This window comes from Raphanus sativus, chromosome 4 (genome assembly GCF_000801105.2).
Source record: "Raphanus sativus cultivar WK10039 chromosome 4, ASM80110v3, whole genome shotgun sequence".
NCBI lineage: Eukaryota > Viridiplantae > Streptophyta > Magnoliopsida > Brassicales > Brassicaceae > Raphanus > Raphanus sativus.
Window position 1 is genome coordinate 14,874,198 of NC_079514.1, and position 19,901 is coordinate 14,894,098.

General features: G+C 38.7%; 3 protein-coding genes across 5 annotated transcripts; all 3 read right to left on the reverse strand.

Annotated features, from left to right (window-relative positions):
• Positions 1-5,382: 5,382 nt before the first annotated feature.
• LOC108854378 (uncharacterized) lies at positions 5,383-13,090 on the reverse strand. Of its 2 annotated transcripts, none has more exons than XM_018627916.2 (10): positions 12,796-13,090; positions 12,485-12,559; positions 12,266-12,390; positions 12,007-12,170; positions 11,858-11,927; positions 11,710-11,764; positions 6,055-6,138; positions 5,937-5,975; positions 5,823-5,869; positions 5,383-5,747 (listed from the first exon to the last, which is right to left on the reverse strand). In XM_018627916.2, the coding sequence occupies exons 1-10, from the start codon at positions 12,949-12,951 to the stop codon at positions 5,639-5,641; spliced, it is 924 nt and encodes a 307-aa protein (XP_018483418.1). In that variant the 5' UTR covers positions 12,952-13,090; the 3' UTR covers positions 5,383-5,638. The 2 variants fall into 2 exon arrangements, with proteins under 2 accessions (XP_018483418.1, XP_018483417.1); XM_018627915.2 differs by having other exon boundaries at positions 12,485-12,562.
• A 132-nt stretch (positions 13,091-13,222) lies between these two features.
• LOC108854380 (glutathione S-transferase Z1) lies at positions 13,223-15,407 on the reverse strand. Its single transcript, XM_018627917.2, has 10 exons — positions 15,267-15,407; positions 15,062-15,152; positions 14,931-14,987; positions 14,712-14,800; positions 14,538-14,609; positions 14,360-14,413; positions 14,193-14,268; positions 14,013-14,074; positions 13,819-13,878; positions 13,223-13,543 (listed from the first exon to the last, which is right to left on the reverse strand). Exons 1-10 carry the CDS (start codon positions 15,267-15,269, stop codon positions 13,436-13,438), a joined length of 672 nt encoding a protein of 223 aa, XP_018483419.1. The 5' UTR covers positions 15,270-15,407; the 3' UTR covers positions 13,223-13,435.
• A 2,058-nt stretch (positions 15,408-17,465) lies between these two features.
• LOC108854375 (uncharacterized) lies at positions 17,466-19,432 on the reverse strand. 2 transcript variants are annotated; one of them, XM_018627913.2, is made up of 5 exons: positions 19,143-19,432; positions 18,650-18,955; positions 18,326-18,562; positions 18,021-18,238; positions 17,466-17,940 (listed from the first exon to the last, which is right to left on the reverse strand). In XM_018627913.2, exons 2-5 carry the CDS (start codon positions 18,911-18,913, stop codon positions 17,679-17,681), a joined length of 981 nt encoding a protein of 326 aa, XP_018483415.1. In that variant the 5' UTR covers positions 18,914-18,955; positions 19,143-19,432; the 3' UTR covers positions 17,466-17,678. The 2 variants fall into 2 exon arrangements, with proteins under 2 accessions (XP_018483415.1, XP_018483414.1); XM_018627912.2 differs by having other exon boundaries at positions 18,650-18,930; positions 19,143-19,430.
• Between the last annotated feature and the right edge of the window lie 469 nt (positions 19,433-19,901).

Sequence of the window (19,901 nt, forward strand, 5' to 3'; positions counted from 1 at the left end):
ATCTATTAAAGACACAGACCTAACTCCGGACGGGAGATGCAATCCACGATATGTCTTCGTCCGGATATTCATACGGATGTAACTCTAGTCGTGTGACCAACAAAAATCAAACTAATTAAAGTTTTATCGTATTGGGCCCGAAAATCCTTCACATTAATCACCACTAGTCTAAATCACCGACGATAAAAATTTATTAATGAATCAAGTTAGTTTTACATACCTAATCAGTTATTCAATTATTTTATATTAGTCCAATATGCGGTGGAACCTTCTTCAGTTTAGACTCGTGATGCCCCCCACCCATTGACTCTGCTTCACAGCCTGTCCATCTGTACTGGGTTGAGCCCTCACCGTCTTCCTACAGATCGGATGTGTCTCTTTTTTTTTACTAAATACAGATCGGATGTGTCTCTAGGTAGGACTTTCTTTCCCACATATTGATCTAGGATTAGCCTCCACAAAATTGATTTCAACAACTAATTTCACATAGTCTTTTAAGTTTTCTTTTTCCACACATGACGTAGTATTGGACGTGAGTCTACGATTATGCATAATTACTTTTTAATAATATATCGATTTTATATTTGTACTAAGTTTTTAATTATGATTAATTTTGTCCAGTTGACTGATACAACTATCATTCGATAGAAAAAATGCTTCGATTTTCACCGTTCATCATTTTGTTACATATGTTTTTACTAAAATATATTAAATGAATTCATGGCATTGAAAAAACAATTGAAGCTCTTTGCAAATTGTATACTCCTTACCCTCCGTTTCTAAATAAATATCATTTTGACATTTCATATAAACTAAAAAAATAACATAAATATATAATAAGTTGTTATTAGTTATATTGTTTTAAAAAAAAACTTACATATATTTCTGTCATTTTTCTAATCTGTGTAAAAAATGTCAAAATAATATTTATATATAAATTGAGGGAGTATTAAATTTAAAAGATTTTAACGGAGCATTAAGTTTCTTAGAACTTAGAAACACTAGAGTAAAATTAATATCGAGTATTATTAGGACACTGTGGTCGGAGAAGTCGGGCCATATAATGTACTGAAGTAAAGATATGTCTCTTTATAGGACAAAAATGATTAAATGACAAGGCGGATATCTCGTGAATCTCTTCGTCTGTTTCTTCCGTTGACTTAATTTATTATCGCCATGATTATTACACATTACTCTGTCCATTTGAAAATAAAATATTCTGTAATGTTCTCATGCTTTTCTGGATCTGTTATTCTCTGTTTATCGTCACTTCTCTAGTACATCCATCTTCTGTTCTGTCATATAAATACGTGTGTGTAACTTTGTCTATGCACGTGTTTTATGGAAGTTTCTTTATGTAAAGTCAACGGTTCTAAACGACAATTTTAGCTTTGTCTGTATTTTTGTGCATTATTGAAATCTCTCACGGATCCTATTTTATCATCTTCTAAAAGTCAACGAGTTTTGGAAACAATGGAAGAAAATGAAAATAGAACAATCAAGCTAGAAATATTATTTAATTTTATATATTATTTCTTTAATATGTTAAGAAAAAGAATTAGTCAACCTATATTTTAAGTTATCCTTTATAGTGACTGAGTGAGTAGTATTTTGCTTGGCCAGAGGAAATGCTAAATTATTTATTAATTTTACAAATGATTGTTTTGAGAACGATCGATTAAAATTTTAGTCAAGATTGCATATTCTCTTGAAAATTAGTATAATTTTTATTGGTTTAAGATACCTTCAAATTAATTAAAAATAAAGAACTACATTTATCCACTGATCACAAACTAATCAGATAAATTGATTTAGTTAATAAGTATTCTCTCTATTTCAATATAAGTGGTGGTTAAGATTTTTGCATAATAATTAAAAAATGTTTTTATAAAATATCATTAAATAAAAATATCATTAAATAAAATTTATTTAACTAATAAAATACATTATTTTGTAGTTGGTCACCAATATCAAATGGCAATACAATTACTTTGAAATAGTGAGAATCATTTATTTTGCAACAAAAATATTTTCTTTAAGCACCAGTATAGTAAAATATATATATTTTTTTAGCACCAGTTTTACTATATATATTATAATTTAATATATATTATTTTAAAATAAATAAATTATATACTAACTTTTATGAAAAAAAAAATTGTATATTACTACCGCTCTACCAATCATCTTATTAAAATTTATAATGAGATCATACAGCTTATGCAGCATACTGCTTCTACAGTATATTGCTACTGCTTCTTCATCAGCTGTACCAATCGAGGACTTATTAAATACTCCCTCCGTTTCACAATAGATGAAGTTTTATGAAGTTTTGATGTTTCAAAATACATGATGTTTTCAACTTTTAATGTTACTTTTTACTTTATTAAAAACTGTGTAACCAATCATACTCAACAGTGTCTTTTGTAATTGGCTAAATAGTTTTAAATTTATATTTTAATCACACTTTTTAAAATAAATTATAAATTTCTTAATAATTGTGCATAGCCTAAAACTTCAACTATTTTGGAACATAGGGAGTATGGATAAGAGCATAATCCAACCAAATTTATAAATTTTAGGAAACCTACTAAATCGGTACGATATTCTCTTTTTCTTTGCAAAACATTCTCATTGATGGCTAATGCATTACAAGAAAACACATATGTTGCAAGGGAAGAAACCATTGCAATTCTTTTGCAAATCGCAATTTGCAAGAGAATTGCGAGGAAAATATATTTCTCGCAAATCTTTACTCGCAAATAAAAAACGCTCGCAACTTTTTTGCAAATTTGCGACGGAAATTAGTTCCTCGCAAATTTGCGACGGAAAATTGTTCCCAGCAAATTTGCGATGGAAAATTGTTTGTTGCAAATTTGCGATGGAAAATTGTTTGTTGCAAATTTGCGACGGAAAATAATTCGTTGCAAACTTGCGACGAAAATACGAAAATAATTCGTTGCAAATTTGCGAGCGTTTTGCAAGGGTTACATTATTTTCTTGCAGTTCCATTGTAAACATGTCCCAAATTTGTAAAGAAAATGCTCTCTCGCAAATTTTCCTTGCAATAGACGTGTTTTCTTGTAGTGGTGGAATTTTTCCAATCGACATCCCTTCTTCGCCGATGCTTCTCCATGCCTTTGTCGTCCTCTCTTGTCTCGATCTTTTCTCTTTATAGGATCTTTGTTCCTCTCATTGCCTCCTGGACTTTATGCTTTTGGTTTTGGTTTGAGTGGAGTAGGCTTTCCAGATGTAGTTCTGGGGTTTTGGTATCCCGTGAATCTTCTATCGGCACCTACTTCTGGCTTGGTTGGTGTGGGCTCACCTTCTCATGGTAAGGAGAAGTTTATGCTGGTCTCTACCGTGAATTGAGTGTTTGTGTTTCACTAGAATTTGTCTTTGTCTCCCATCTCCCCTGGATCTTGGATTTCTCTAAGTTTTAGTGCATTTTCCCTTCTGGAGTTAAAATTTTATGTTGGTTTGGATTTTCTATATTAGTTCTAGGATTGTTGTTTCATCTATTTTCTAGATCTTATATATTTTAGATTCACAATTTGGCTTTGTTAGCAGATTGGTGTTACAAGTGTCTCATTTGTAACAACATTTCATTACATCTTAATGATATTAAAATTCTTATAAAAACAAACTAAATTTACAAAATACATTTTGGTGACGAACGAATTCATTGGCTCAGTGAGTCATATGTTATATGAATGTAAAACGCAATTACTCTAACAACAAGGTTGAGAGCCAATAGTAAGTATTTCACAGAAATTCTTTTTTGTCAAAATTTCATAGAATTTTGTTATTCGTGTTATAGAATTCACATATGATTTATAACCAAATTTGTGTAGTTATATGAAATTTATTTTAATACATTTCCATATGCGGGCGAATATGTTGTACTGTGAAGAAACTGCTTGTCCGGACCAGTAAAGATTAGTGGGTCTTTTGTTGCAACCCATCGTATTCATACAAGTTTCACGATTGCACCAACAAATTAATTCATGATAAACTAAGACAAGTGCTGACTTCTCTAAATAGTCTTACAAACCTTTTTTATTTATTTAAAAATTGGTTAACTGGACCCGAAAGGGCAAAACTAGGTGCAAATTAATGTTCAATCTGTTTTGCAATTATTTTAATCATACACTAGATCTTGACCCGCCCAACCGGGCGGGTATTTATTTTATATTTTTAGTTTTTTTTTTTATTTATAAATGATATATTTATAATATTTAAACATAAATTTAGATTGAAAATTAACATTTGTAGTTATAATAAAAATTAAAAGTTTAAAAAAATATTTTGATATAAATTTTAAATTCCGAATTAAAATAATATAAAGATGGGTCATAATTTTTTTCAAATTCTAAAATCTTAGCATTATTAATAAAAAATAAAATAATTTATAAATAAATAAAATATGTAAACATATTTGAAATTAAAATAAATTTGTTAAAAATAATCTTACGCCATTGTTGTTTATTTCTATAGTTTGACCCGTGGCTGTATAAATATTTGTTTTCACTTCAACTTTTTTCTTTGTTCTAATGATAATATCTATATATATATAAATTAATATGTATTACATAATTGTTAGTATAACATTTTAAAACAAAAAAAAATATTTATTACTTTAAATAATTATATTATATGATTTTAGTCGTCTATTATATCATAGTGTATCATATAAAAATCTAATATGTATAACTAATTGGACTTATATTATAAAAGTGTTATACTAACAATTTATAAATAAAATATTTTATATTTTATTTATATGATATATAAATTGATTTTGATGTGTGATTTTTATTTTATTATTTTTATTAATAAGTATTGAAAAATATTTAGTGTTAACAAAAAAAATTATAAGGAAATTTATTTTGGTTAAGATTCATTCTATTAAAGAAATCTATTATTTAAATTAGGAAAAGACATTAAATACTTAAATCTATCATTTAAATAAGGAAAATACAAAATTCTCTACTATCTTTGTTACCAAACAAAATTTAATTTTTTTAAACTCATATCCCTATTACCAACCAAAAGGTTAAAGTATTTCTACTTTAATAAGATAGTTAGATAGATATAACAAAACTAATTTTAACTAGAAGACCCGGTCTATAGTTAACACTTATAAAACATCAAACATTAGACGTTACATGAGTTTAAGAACTTCAAAATTTTTGTAACATAAGTGATATATGTATTGGCAAGTGTGTTGTCCAAAAAAAAAAAAAAAGTATTGGCAAGTGTTATCTGTGATGCTTTGTGCTGCTAGTTAAATAAGATTATAAGAGGACAAACAAAAAACTGAACCAAACAATCGAGGTTAAACCAACTCAAGGCAAACCATGTATCTTGTTGGTGGAAAAAAAGGTTTAATTTTAAATTAAATTTTCAGAATTTAGATTTCACAAAGTATCTGTACACCTCATAACCAATGTTTGGACCAAAGAGAGCCAGCCAATGTACAGCTTATAGCTAAAAACAAATTCAGATACAAGACCCAACAACAAAGCCCTTGAGCTCTCTTTTCCCGCCAGCCTCTGCTTCACAAGTCAGATTAGCTTACTTGGGACAGAAGTTATATAGAGAGACCAAGCCTAGTTATAACCCGGATCGATCTTTGTCATCTCTTTGTTTCGTTTTCTGATAATTTGTCTCTTAGATCCTTAAGAGCATCGACCACTTCAGAATCAAGATTGTGTTTCAGCAATCTCCCCTGGAAAGATGTAGACCTGTGTGTAACAAAGAGTAGTCTTACTTGTTAGCTCAAAACACAGAAGTTAAAAACGTGAAAAGACCAATGTAACCTTGTTTCCTGCATCATTCTCTCTACTTCCTTATGCATTGATTTGATCTACAAAACAATGGATCACATGAATAGCCGAAAGCGAGTCACAAAAACATAAGAAAAAGTAACTTACCTCAGACACCAATGCCTTGCTACTCCAAACATAAGCTCCCTGTCAAGAATCAGTCAACAAAATCAAGAACAAGATATGATCATAACAAGTTTTTTAACATTGATATGATGCGCAATACCGCTCCATGTGCTGCTTGTTGTTGACAAACATCAGATGTTACAACCCAAACCTTGGGACATCCATCTTCTCTCAATGCAACCACCTGCCAGTATCAAGAAACTTATCAGAAACTAAGAAAAACATCAAGAATGATTCTAGAAAACTCATGAACTGTTTTGGGGTGCTGTTACCTATGAAGCCACACATCCACCTATCATCTATCAGTACCGCAGAAAGGGCAAGGCCCAACAGGAGTAGTAGCAGAGCAGCAATGGGCTTCATCAGTGTGAAGTTGGAGCCTGATGATACGCCGTCAACGATAAGGAATAAACCACCAGTCTTTTTGACTCAGCGACAACAGCACGTGAGATGTTGGTGACGTGGGAGAGTCACAGGCTGCTTTATATATTTGCTAGTAGTACGTTTGTTAAGGGTATCGAGTGTTTTGTCGATCACGCATTAGGAGAGGTGAGAAAACTCTTCCAAAAACTTTCTCAACCGTTGTAATCGCATTTGTCGTTTTGGAATAAAGCTTTATTTCCTTAAAAACTGTGTGATTACATCATTGTTCGTAACAAACTTGGTATCAGAGCCTGTACGTGACTCGGGAAGAAGATGCCGCCGAAAAAATCTGAGATGGAGATCGCTGTGGAAGGCTTGCAACGCGACGTCGGTCGTATAGCGGTGCTGGAGCAGAGTCTCGACGAGATCAAAAAACAAATGGGGAGGCTGAGTGTGTTGGAGAGAATCGAGCAAAGGATGATCGAAGAGGAGGAGGCGAGGAAAAAAATAACTTCCGAAACTCCTCTCTCTGAGACCGTCTCGAGCAAGATCGGTACCTCTTCAGCCACCGCGTACCCAGATGGAAGAAACGGGAAGAGCATCGACGTCGATCCGTCGTTGCGGTTGGAAACGGGTTTCCTTGATGGCGTGGGGAGCAAGGAAACACCGCCACCAACCCAGCGAGCTACGGAGGTGACGTTGGATGACGATAACGCTGCGTTGATGCGGAAGCTGAAGATTCCGGAGTTCAACGGAGACGATGCAGAGTCATGGGTCGTGCGGGTGGAGCAGTTCTTCGAACTCGGAGACTTGAAGGAGGAAGGGAAGCTCCGAGCGGTAAGAGTCTGTTTCACCGGCGACGCCTTGATCTGGTATCGATGGGAGAGAAACCGGAATCCGTTCCTAACCTGGGAGCAGATGAAGCAGAGGGTCCTTGAGCAGTACTCTCCGGTTCACGACACAAAAGCCGGGGAGAGGCTCTTGACTCTCCGACAGAGAGGATCCGTCAGAGACTTCTGTCGCGAGTTCATCGCCTTGGCGTCTAACGCCCCGGAGGTGACTGACGTGATTCTCGAGATGGCTTTCATGATAGGGTTAAGGTCCAAAATCAGAGCGGGGGTTCGTGTGAGGGAACCTCGCGGCTTGAAGCAGATGATGGACACCGCGAAGTTGGTAGAAGATTGGGAAAACGCTGAAGACGACCCGCCGGAGGAGACCCAGTCCACCGGGACGCGATTGGGCTCCAAAGGCCCAAGTCGTTATCAGCCCAACTCAAAGCCCAACAACAACAACAATCAAGGAAGTGGGCCGGGGAATAACAAACCCAAGCCCAACGCGCCTAACAATCCTGCGGGAGGTCGCACCTCCGTGGGACACAACCGCTTGAAGCCTCCGTTTCGAAGACTAACCGAGGCTGAGGTTGCAGAGAGAAAGGCGAAGGGGCTATGCTTCCGTTGCGATGAAAAATTCCATCGGAACCATAAATGTCCTTTTCCGGAGCTGATGATTCTTATGGTGCAAGCTGACGGAACAGAGATCGACATCTCCGATTTCCTCGACGACGGAGAAGAATCGGGAGAGACGGAGGGGATTGAAGTTGCTGAGATCTCGATCAGCTCAATCGCTGGGATATCATCCTCGCGAACCATGAAGCTGATGGGAACGTTGAGAGGGGAGCAAGTCGTTGTCATGATAGATAGTGGGGCGACCCACAACTTCATCGACACTTCGACGGTGGAGCGACTGCAACTCATGACTGAGAAGACGAGAGGGTTCGGAGTACTGACTGCAGGAGGGCTGATGCTGAAGGGAACCGGAGTCTGTCAGGAGCTAGAGTTGGAGATGCAGGGGCTAGCTGTCAAATCCCGCTTCCTGCCACTCAAACTGGGGAACGCAGATGTGATACTGGGGGTCCAGTGGCTCTCTACTCTGGGGACTACGAGAGTCAACTGGAAGCTCCAGCTGATGAGTTTCAAGGTTGATGGCGTTAGACACCTGTTGCAAGGAGACCCGAGTCTGAAATGTGCAGCAGTGTCAGCGAAAACAATGTGGAAGGCGTTAGAGCAGGAGGGAGAAGGGTTCATGGTGGAGTACAATGGGGCTCAATTGGAACGGGGAGCAGAGGAGATAACACCGTTGAGATGGGTGAAGATATTGGAGAAACATGCCCAGGTGTTTGCTGAACCAACGGGGTTACCTCCGTCACGCGGGAAGGAGCACTCGATCAACCTACAGCCGGGAGCCAATCCAGTGAGCGTCAGACCGTTTCGATACCCCCAAATTCAAAAGGAGGAGATAGAGAAACAGGTCTCTGCGATGTTGGCTGCAGGAATAATCAGAGACAGTGAGAGTCCATTCTCCAGTCCTGTCCTCTTGGTGAAGAAAAAAGACGGCAGTTGGCGTTTTTGTGTCGACTACAGGGCCCTCAACAAGGTCACAATCGCTGATTGCTACCCCATACCCATGATTGACCAGCTGCTGGATGAGCTGAGAGGAGCAGTGGTGTTCTCGAAGATCGACCTGAAATCTGGTTACCATCAGATCCGTGTCAAGGAGGGGGACGTGCACAAGACGGCGTTCCGCACCCACGACGGGCATTATGAGTTTCTGGTGATGCCTTTCGGGCTGTCAAATGCACCGTCAACATTTCAGGCCTTGATGAACCAGATCTTCAGAGAGTTCCTCAGGAGGTTTGTGCTTGTGTTTTTTGATGACATACTGATCTTCAGTAAGTCCAATGAGGATCACGAGGAACACCTGCGACAAGTCCTATCAGTATTGGGAGCTAATCAACTCTATGCTAATCGTAAGAAGTGCCAGTTTGGGACATCATCAGTAGAATATCTGGGTCACGTGATCTCCAAGGAGGGAGTAGCAGCGGATCGCAGTAAGATTGCAGCTATGGTAGAGTGGAGGATACCGCGCACCATCAAGGAGCTTCGAGGGTTCCTTGGCCTCACGGGGTACTACAGGAAATTCGTGCGTGCGTATGGAGACATAGCGAGACCGCTGACATCGTTGCTAAAGAAGGAAAACTTCATATGGAAGGAGGAGGCAACCATGGCCTTTGAGAATCTGAAGCGAGCAATGTCTACGGTTCCAGTGTTGGCTCTCCCTGATTTCGAAGCTCTATTTGTGATTGAGTCTGATGCTTCCGGAGTGGGATTGGGGGCAGTACTCATGCAGAACCAGCGTCCCATCGCTTACTTTAGTCAAGCGTTGACAGATAGACAGAGGCAGAAGTCAGTCTACGAAAGGGAGCTGATGGCTATCGTCTTTGCCATCCAGAAATGGAGGCATTACCTGCTGGGACGTAAGTTTCTGGTTAGGACTGATCAGAAGAGCCTAAAGTATCTATTAGAGCAGAGGGAGGTCAATCTAGAGTATCAGCGGTGGCTCACTAAGTTGTTGGGGTTCGATTTCGACATCCACTACAAACCTGGGTTGGAGAATCGTGCAGCAGACGCCTTGTCACGCAAGGAAGAAGTAGCGGAGTTGAACGCGATGTCAGGACCTTTCGCCATTCAACTTGAGGAGATCAGTAAAGAGGTGGACCAGGATGAGGTACTGCAGAAGATTATCAAAGAGAAAGAGACAGACGCAAGTGCTCATCCTGATTACTCCGTCGTGAAGGGGAGATTGCTGAGAAACGGGAGGCTAGTGTTACCAAAAGGGTCGCAGTTGATCGGAGTTCTGCTAAAGGAGTTCCACGATGGGAAGCAGGGAGGACACGGAGGAGTCCTCAAGACCCAAAAGAGGATCAATGCCTCTTTCTATTGGGCCGGTATGATGACAGACATCAGAAGGTATGTGGCAGCTTGCGCGGTTTGCCAACGACAGAAGTATTCGACTTTGGCTCCAGGCGGTTTGCTGCAGCCTCTGCCAGTTCCAGAGTTGATTTGGGAAGACGTGTCGATGGATTTTGTAGAGGGATTGCCACGATCAGAAGGAGTAAATGTGGTGTTGGTGGTAGTGGACAGATTGTCTAAATATGCACATTTCATTGGCATGAAACATCCGTTTACAGCAGTTGATGTAGCGATGTTGTTTGTGCAAGAGGTGGTTAAGCTACATGGGTTCCCTAAGACCATTGTGTCAGACCGCGATAAAGTCTTCACCAGTCAGTTTTGGAAAGAGATGTTTCGGCTTGCAGGAACCACCTTGTGTTTCAGCACAGCCTACCACCCACAGTCCGACAGTCAGACAGAGGTAACCAACAGGGGATTAGAAACTTACTTGCGCTGCTTTGCAGGGGAGAAGCCGCGTACTTGGGCTCAGTATTTACCTTGGGCAGAGTTCAGTTACAATTCGGCGTTTCACTCGGCAATACAGATGACGCCGTTCAAAGCCGTCTATGGAAGAGAAGCGCCAACGTTATTGAGGTTTGAAAACGGATCAACAAACAACGCGGAGTTGGAAGAAAGGCTTGTGGAGAGAGATGGCGTCCTTGAGTTACTAAAGCAGCATATCCACAAGGCGCAGCAAGTGATGAAAAACCGAGCCGACAGCCACCGAAGGGAAGTAACGTTTGAAGTTGGAGACAAAGTGTTTCTGAAACTACGTCCTTATAGGCAGCAGACTCTGGCTCGACGCGCTAACGAGAAATTATCCGCAAGGTACTACGGACCGTACAGTATTGTTGCTAAAGTGGGGAAGGTCGCATACAAGCTAGAGTTGCCACCGGAGGTCCGCATTCATCACACCTTCCATGTGTCACAGTTGAAGAAGGCAATTGGGGAGGAGATGAAACCGACACAGATCCCGGTTCAGTTGTCGTCAGATGGAGTGCTGGAGGTTGAGCCCGAGGGGGTCTTAGAAGAGAAGATTAACGGCCGAACTGGACAAGAGGAAGTTTTGGTTAAATGGAGAGGATTACCAGATTATGACTGCACTTGGGAGTGGAAGCAGGTCATGCGGAATCAGTTTCCAAATTTGAACCTTGAGGACAAGGTTGATCTTCAAGGGCCCGGTAATGTTACCTATGAAGCCACACATCCACCTATCATCTATCAGTACCGCAGAAAGGGCAAGGCCCAACAGGAGTAGTAGCAGAGCAGCAATGGGCTTCATCAGTGTGAAGTTGGAGCCTGATGATACGCCGTCAACGATAAGGAATAAACCACCAGTCTTTTTGACTCAGCGACAACAGCACGTGAGATGTTGGTGACGTGGGAGAGTCACAGGCTGCTTTATATATTTGCTAGTAGTACGTTTGTTAAGGGTATCGAGTGTTTTGTCGATCACGCATTAGGAGAGGTGAGAAAACTCTTCCAAAAACTTTCTCAACCGTTGTAATCGCATTTGTCGTTTTGGAATAAAGCTTTATTTCCTTAAAAACTGTGTGATTACATCATTGTTCGTAACAGGTGCTAAAGTGATCATTTTTCCCTACCTCTTTTTCAATCCAAGAGTCGGCACAAGTTTCTCCTGAGAAGATCACATCAACACTGACAAAAGAAGGATAAATTTTACTGATTTTTAAAGTAAATAAGGATATTGAAAACAATGTTAAGACAGAACAAAAACTGATTTGAGTTTACCCAGCAAAGTCTTCCTTGTGAGTAGGGAGACCAGACATGAGAGCATCAAACACAACCACTACCTTAACCTCTACACCCAATAACTTCAAAATCAAACTTTCATTGATGGATGAAACCAAAATGCAGATTCTTGTTTGAAAGTCTGTTACCTTTAACCATACTGAAGGAGACAAGTTCATCAACTAACTTCTGGCGAGCAACGTCAAGCCTACCCTTCATGAAATGTTTCTTCAGCTTCACCCAATACCCACATACATTATAACCATCAACAAGCAAGACCGGAACTGCATCGTCCAATAGACCCTGGTTCGTGCTGTAAAACCGCTTTCAGGATAAAACACAAACATTCCTTCAACTCTCAAACCGTTCTTGAAACCAAATGAGAAACATTTAAAACAGTGTAATTACTAGTAAAGTGTGTTGGTAGGATCACGGTAGAGGTCGCTATCATCAGGTAACTCGTCTTTCTCTGCTTTCTTTTTCCTGTAACTAGTTGCTGGCTTAGCCGTGCCAGATCCTCTGTTCTGAAACTCCTATATGTAACATAACATAACACTCCAAGGAGTTAGAAGAGACACATTTAATGGACACACAATTTGGTTAGATAAAGATGACATTACTACATGCCTTCCACAACTTAAGAAGCTGCAAGTTATGCTTCACATTGGATTTGATTCTTGGTGGTTCTGGCTCTGAATCCTCCTGCTACGGAAACAAAAGAAGATCAATGTTATTGAGCTAAATGGTAAGCTAAATGGCTGCAAAAATGTTCAATGGACATTCCATAATTCCAACAATAGAGATCTAAGAGGAACCAAATTGATTATAATGAGTGAAAGTTTCGGATTTTCATTAAAATCTATCAACTTTTGAGGTTTTCTCTGGCGAAGTCTCAGTTCATTGAGTTATAAAAATGTGAAAGGGTGAGCAGAGTAGACCTTAGATTGATGGTTCTTGCTTTTTCCTCCCATCTTCACGACGAGAACTCTACAGCTGGCGGCGGAGGAGGAAGATGATGATGAAGAAGAACGGTAGAAGTATGCGGCGGAAGAGGAGGAGCCACCTCTATGCGGCGGCGCTCCGGCGGTTTTCATCTATGGACTACTACTACTAGGTGGATTCATTGGTCGCAGAGTTTGAAAAGTCTATGAAACTAGTGGATAATAATACCATGTCAACTATAATGTTTTCCCCTATCTTTAACAAAAATCTATTTGCTCTCTCTCTTACCAAACTGACTAACGTGGAACTAACATACACGGTCCATCCATCAACATGTCTAGGACGCAAACTGCGCCGTTTTTTCTTTTTAAAAAAAGATGCGGACTAAGAGACTGATTGAGCTTGGGATGATTCTTACAGCAGTTAAGGAGACGGCGTTCTGGATATATATAAATATGTTTGCGACTTCGAATGTCTGTGATCTTTATTGTATAATACAAGTAGAGGGACTAAGAAGTGAACTGGTTCATATGATACATCCATGTATATATATATTGTGTGTACAAGGTATTGTCATCATCGTTGTTGTTGTTGTTGTTCTGTGAGGTTTTATTGAACTGAGACCGGTTCACAGGATCAGCTGGTGGAAGCAGGAGCATCTGGCTGCTTCTCTGGGGCTGCGTTTTGAAACGCGGGAAGATCCTTGTATGACTGGTAACACTTTGCAAGGGTCGGGTACGGTTCCTGTAAAAATCCACACAAAACGAAAAAAACAAACCAAGATTATACAAGTAGAAAAGGAGAACTAAAAGAAAACGAGGATATCGTCTATGTCATCACAACAGGAATATCTTTGCAATTTGTGAGACTGTGAGCCAAACATAACAAGTTCATCATGTCACCATAGAACTACTGATCAAGGATTCCAGAGTCTAGGATATATATATATATATATATTACGCAGAAAGCTAGGCCTGAAAAAAATGTCGAGTTGCAGAAAAAGAAGAGGGAAAAGGTACCATGTTAATCTGGAACCTGTTGATAGCTCCGTAGATCTGTGGTGCTAGAAAGAGATCAGCCTGCAAAAACAATGCTTTCATCACTTTAAAACTTGCCTACTTACTGATTGTAACAGATGGTAGTATCCAAAGGAATAACTGAGGTTGTTTCTCTTTTTATGGAAGGAAGTAAGACAGATTTAGAGAAATAGTACCAAGTAAACTTCATCACCAGTTGCGTGTTTGCCAGCGCAGCTCACCAACAGTTTCTCGAGAGCTGAAAGAGATATAGTTACACAGCTCGATATGAATACGTGTAAAGGCACCAAGGAGATGAATGGTTCAAATGGCAGAATAGTTTATGATTATTAGTAGTAGACGTAGAGAACTCATACCTGTGAATCCTTTTGTGATAGCATTAGTAACCCAAGCAGTTTTCTCCTCCGAATTGATCTTTTCCTCAATGAACCTCTGTAATGAAAAGAAAAGACAAAAGGTAACTAAGGTTTGCTAAAGCAAATGGTAGAATCTTAAGAGGTTAACGTCAATCTCAGGTGCTCACAATAACACCGAGGTTTTGATGAGGCTGTATGCCAGACAAGACAATACTCGCTGCCTGAAACAAGGATAACAACCATTACTATACTCACAATCCCGCATAATATCAACAAGAGCGGGAGACAGAACAATGCGTATTCTAACTGCAGAGAACAGAAGCTTAACAGCAAAGATTGCAGTACCTGGAAATTGACAGCACGTTTGTGGAGGTCAGGAGGTAAGAGAGGTGGTTCAGGATACTTGTCATCTAGATACTGTCAAACCCCACAAAACCCAAAAGATGGATGAAAATGTTCCTTTTGAATCCACAAAAACCAACACAAAGGGGGGGGGAGGAGGGAGGGTGTTATACTGACCATTATGATGGCGAGAGAATCAGAAATGACAATATCTCCATCAACAACAAGGGCTGGTACAGTACCCATTGGATTGATCTTCTTGAATTCTTGAGAGACGATCAAAACCAATTTATATCAGTTGTAATAATTACATTATCATCCACTTGGTCAGTATATATAGCTTCTGAATATTTTTTTCAATCAAATCCGAATCAAAAGCAAGGAAACTACATGTACCTGGATCGGATTGTTCACCTTTGAGGAGATTAACTGGTATATACTCATACTCAAGCCCTAAACACATATCCAATTCAGACGAGAAGGAAGGGAAAAAAAAACACAAAAAGAGTTAGAGAATGATCAAAGACCTTTGAGAGAGAGGGCGATACGGACACGATGAGCGCAGGAGCTTCTCCAGTAAGAGTAGAGCTTCAGCTTCTCCTTCTCTCCCGAATTCGCCTGATCATCAAATCAAAAATATATATTTTATTTATTGAGTTGTTAAACCATCAACCAATCTGATATATGACCATGGGGGGGAGGGCTGTTTTGAAGAGCAGAAAGAGACTTAACCATGTTCAGTAAATGGTTTCTTCTTCTTCTTCACAGATTCGAAGGCGATTGTGTGTTTGTCTTTAGTAGTAGTTCAGAGGAGAAGAAGATGTGGAGAATTCGGAGACGACACTGTAAATTACTCCCTCTGTTTCATAATAAAGTATCACTTAGCATTTTTTGTTATACAAAAAGTGTCATTTTATAATTCCAATGTAAATTATACTAACTTTCAAATGAAAATTAATTGTAAACTGCATTGATTTTATAAATAATTTTAGTTATCTAAAATACTATTGGTCAAAAATGTATAATTAATTACAACTTACATATATTTCAAAACTTTCTTAATATGTGTGAAAAATGTCACAACGACACTCTTTAAGAAACGGAGGAAGTAATTGTTTACAAAAGAAAAAAAAACAATTTTGTCATTTAACGTTAGAGCAAATCAACAAAATGGGTTTGACTCTCTCTCTCTTGTTTAGTTTTTTTTTTTCCACCAAGATTTTATATATAAGAAAAGACCAAAACCCAAATACAAATTACAAAGCTCAAATGAAACAGGACCACCACATCAATCCTAATGGACCTACAGCCCAACTAGAGAAAATCCTAGCAATTGTGGAGAAAACATCGTCGCCGCCTCGCAGCTCGGACCTCTCGTCTCCACCTCTTCTCGCTACCACCGTAGCACTTAAACTGTCATTCACCGGACCACACCGGAATTCCACGACTCCACACGTTTACCGCGAATGCCTTCAAAATTTTGGAAGATCATTATCGGAGAGAATCGATCGCCGTGACGAGATCTCATCCACCAACCATTCACCGCCAGCCACCCAAGATAAGGCTTCGCATGTAACCACGCCATTACCACCGGCGAGCTTCATCGTCCTCCGACGATATCTCAACCAACACACCCAACTCGAAAACTCAAAAACAGAACCGAAAAACGGAAAGGAAAAACCTAAAAGAAAAAACCAAACCCTAAAAATCTAGGGAACACAAACCGGCGATGCAAACTGCGGTAGCCCTTACTTCCCGGAAACTAGAGCCGACGATGGCGGAGTTGAAGAAACCTCCACTTTCCGGAGACAAAAAAACGGCAGCGACAGATCTGTGAGAGCCTCTGTCTCCCGCAAACGGACCCAAACTATTAGCGTCTTTGCCGCGCCATTATCACCAGCAAACGCGTCTTCACTCCAAAATCAGGATCACTGTGGATGGTGACTGGCCAGAATTCGAATAAGACGATTACCGGAGAAGGCGGAAAAAATCCATAAAACAGAAGATTTATGCTGAAGAAAGACGGACTCCGGCGACGGCACGCTCACGCGCCGCCGATCGCCGGACCCAACGATGAGATCTACTTTCTTTTTTTCTCTCTCTTCTCTCTCTTACCAACCTCTCTCTTGTTTAATTTATGCAGCAATTTGTTTTGTTTATTTGAAACCAATCAAAAAGTTTTAAGGTAATCGTTGCGGGTAGGCGCTGGAGGCCCGGAAATCTCTCAGTACACAATTATTGTGTATTAATGTCTTAATAAAGAGAAATTGCCAAAAATACCATTTTCATAGTACCACTTTTTATGTTTACACTAACCATTTTTACCACTACTTTTAATGAAGGGTTTAGATTTGAACGTTTAGGATTTAGGGTTTAGATTTTATGTTTTAGGGTTTAGATTTGATGTTTTAGGGTTTAGGGTATAAAGTTTAGGGTTTAGAGTTGAGGATTTAGGGTTTATAGTTGAGGTTTCAGGGTTTAGGGTTTAGGATATTGAATTTAGGGTATATAGTTTAGGGTTTAGGGTTTAGAGTTGAAGATTTAGGGTTTAGGGTTTAGAATTGGGGGTTTAGGATTTAGAATTTTGGATTAAAATTTTGAAAAGCATATAAAAACAAAGATATAAAAATCTTTAACATTTTAATAAATAAGGTATTTTTGAAAATGTGTACTTAGTAGTGGTAAATATGAATAATGGTACCTTCAAAGTGATATTTTTGAAAATTCCCCCTTAATAAATGTAAATTAAGAGCTTTTCTCAAACATTCGACAGATCCATACCAAACTAAATTATTTCATGATATTTTTGTTAAACTATTTCATGGTATTTTTGTTCGAATTAAGGGCAAACAGGAAGAATCAAAATTATCCAAAACTTTATGCCAATATAGAAATTTTCGTAATCCACAAATATTCAATTGGATTAAGAAAAAACAAACAAAATAACTGCTTCTTATTTATTTCAACAAGTGAAATCAGCAACACTATTATTAAAAATCCAACCTTTGATTAGTCTTCCTGTTTTTACTACATCAGACTGCATATTCGGATATTAATTCCCTTTTTTTTTTCTTGTTATTTACTCGCTTACTCCTGTCCTGCTGAATAACCAAACCAACCTTAACCTTTATACAAATCTAGATTTTATGCATGAGAAGAACCCAAACGCCTATGATTATCTTCAACGCTCTTCATCTCGAATCTCCCCTGTTTTCTAACCTGGACTTCTTCATCTTCGTTAGCCTCTGCGTTTTGGAGCTCTCTTAAAGCTCTTTTAGCGTACACAGTGAAAGCTACCGTCGTCACAACCGCAATGATCAAGGAGATTACGTTGTACACTATCTCTACTGTTGTCAAACGTTGATGTCCGTATTGCACATCCGCAAATGTTCTGATCAATCGACCGCTGCATATAAAATTTCAATACTTTAGAATTATGTTATTCAATTTTCTATGAATTAAACTGGGGAGAGAAAAGAGACAGACCTGTAAATGTAGATGAAAGCTTCAGGTATCATTCCTGCTATGGAACCGAACAAGTAAGGCCAGAACCTCATGCTTGTGACAACGATGGCGTAGTTGAAAATGGTGTAAGGAAACGGCGAAACTCGAAAGATTGCAACGACTCTGAACTGATGGAACCAGCTTCCTTCTGCAGCTAATCTAAGAACCGCAGCTTGACGAGGCCACCTTTTCAACCATTGCTGCATTTTTGACAAAGAACATAAGTAAAGTGATCTTGTGAAAAAAAAATCATAATCAAGAAGTGAAAAAGGTTTCTTCTTTCTTACATGGAGGCGATCACGAAACATTAGGCCGATTAAGTAAGGAAGAACCATGCCAACGGTGGTACCAACCATGATAATAACGAAACCGAGACCATAACCGAAAATCATGCCAGCTAACCACATGGAAGGACCAGAAGGGATCAAGAAGACAGGGAACAGAGCCAAGGAAACAACAAGGACGATGGCGAGCGTAGGACGGCCAAAAGCAGTCGCTTCCCATTGTAAAATCGGAATCAAAACCTACAAATTTCAATCCCATTACAGACGATACAAACGTTACTGAAACAACAACTATGATGAATCGAGTAAAAAAAAAAAGGAAGCAACCTTTTGGAACACAAAGGGAACTCCCCATTTGGCGAAAACAAGAGTGAGCAAGAGAGTAAGTGCACATATCCCCAAAGCTTTGAACCACCAAATCAAGTTCCTTGTCCGTATCTCTGATTGAGATACTGATAACACAGTTTCAGGTGGAGAAGAAGAAGGCTCATGAGTGGTGCCAACAACGAGGCGGACGTATTCGTTATCTTCCCTCACGTGTCGAACAGAGTCTGAGGTATCTTCTCGTGGCTCTTTCGATGGATTTGACATCTGTGTGTTCAGAGTACCTAAACAGGAGAAAAAATCAAATCCCTAGGGACATCGAAATCAATACAAGATTGGGGATAAGTTTAAAAGGATAAGAACAAAAGATGCCATCATACAGTAATCAAATCAAACAATCATACAGTAATCAAATCACTTAGATCTCTCAATCTCACGGGAAAAATAGAAAAATCACAGAAATTAGAAAGTAGAGCTAGGGTTTAACGAATCAAACCTTTTGTGGAGAGAAACGAAAAGGAAGCAGAAGATCAGAGCGCCTAGTCAAGCTTCGCGGTTACGGTAACGGGAGCTCCAACGCCGTACGTCGGAGAGAAACTAGGGGGTTGTTGCGGCGGATGTACGCCTGGTTTTAAGTGTCGTTGGTATGTTTTGTTTGCTTGCTTCAACAAGAAAAGCGTGATTTTAGTCTTTTTTTTTTTTTGTTACGGAAATTCAAATGAAAATGAGAAAGCGCATCTACTACTCCTTTTTTCAGTTTTGTGACTTTATCCTCTTTCCTTTTTTCTAATTTGATAGCCTTCTGGAATATCGAGTCAGACTAGACTTATTACTTATATTATAAAAATGATATTGATAACATATTTTTTTTTGCATTTGACACCGTTGATCCATACTTTTGCCTACCTGACTTGACCTACTTTTTTTTAATTTGGTTTGTTTTAGTTAAGAATTATTCCAAACCTTTGAACAAAAATAAAATAAAACAAAATTTCCAAACCAAATCAAAAACTAACCAACGAATCCTCAGATTATTATTGACTCTAAAAGAATATTCTACAACCGGACCGGAAATCAAACCGAAAAATATTTGGGTCGCGGTTCAATATGATTCAATCGAATCAAAACTAATTCAATAATATAGTTAAATATATTTTAATAATATAAAAACTAAAGTAACGTTAATAAATATGATACTAATTAAAATATAAATAAATATCAAATATAAAACATTATAAATATATATTTTTTGTTT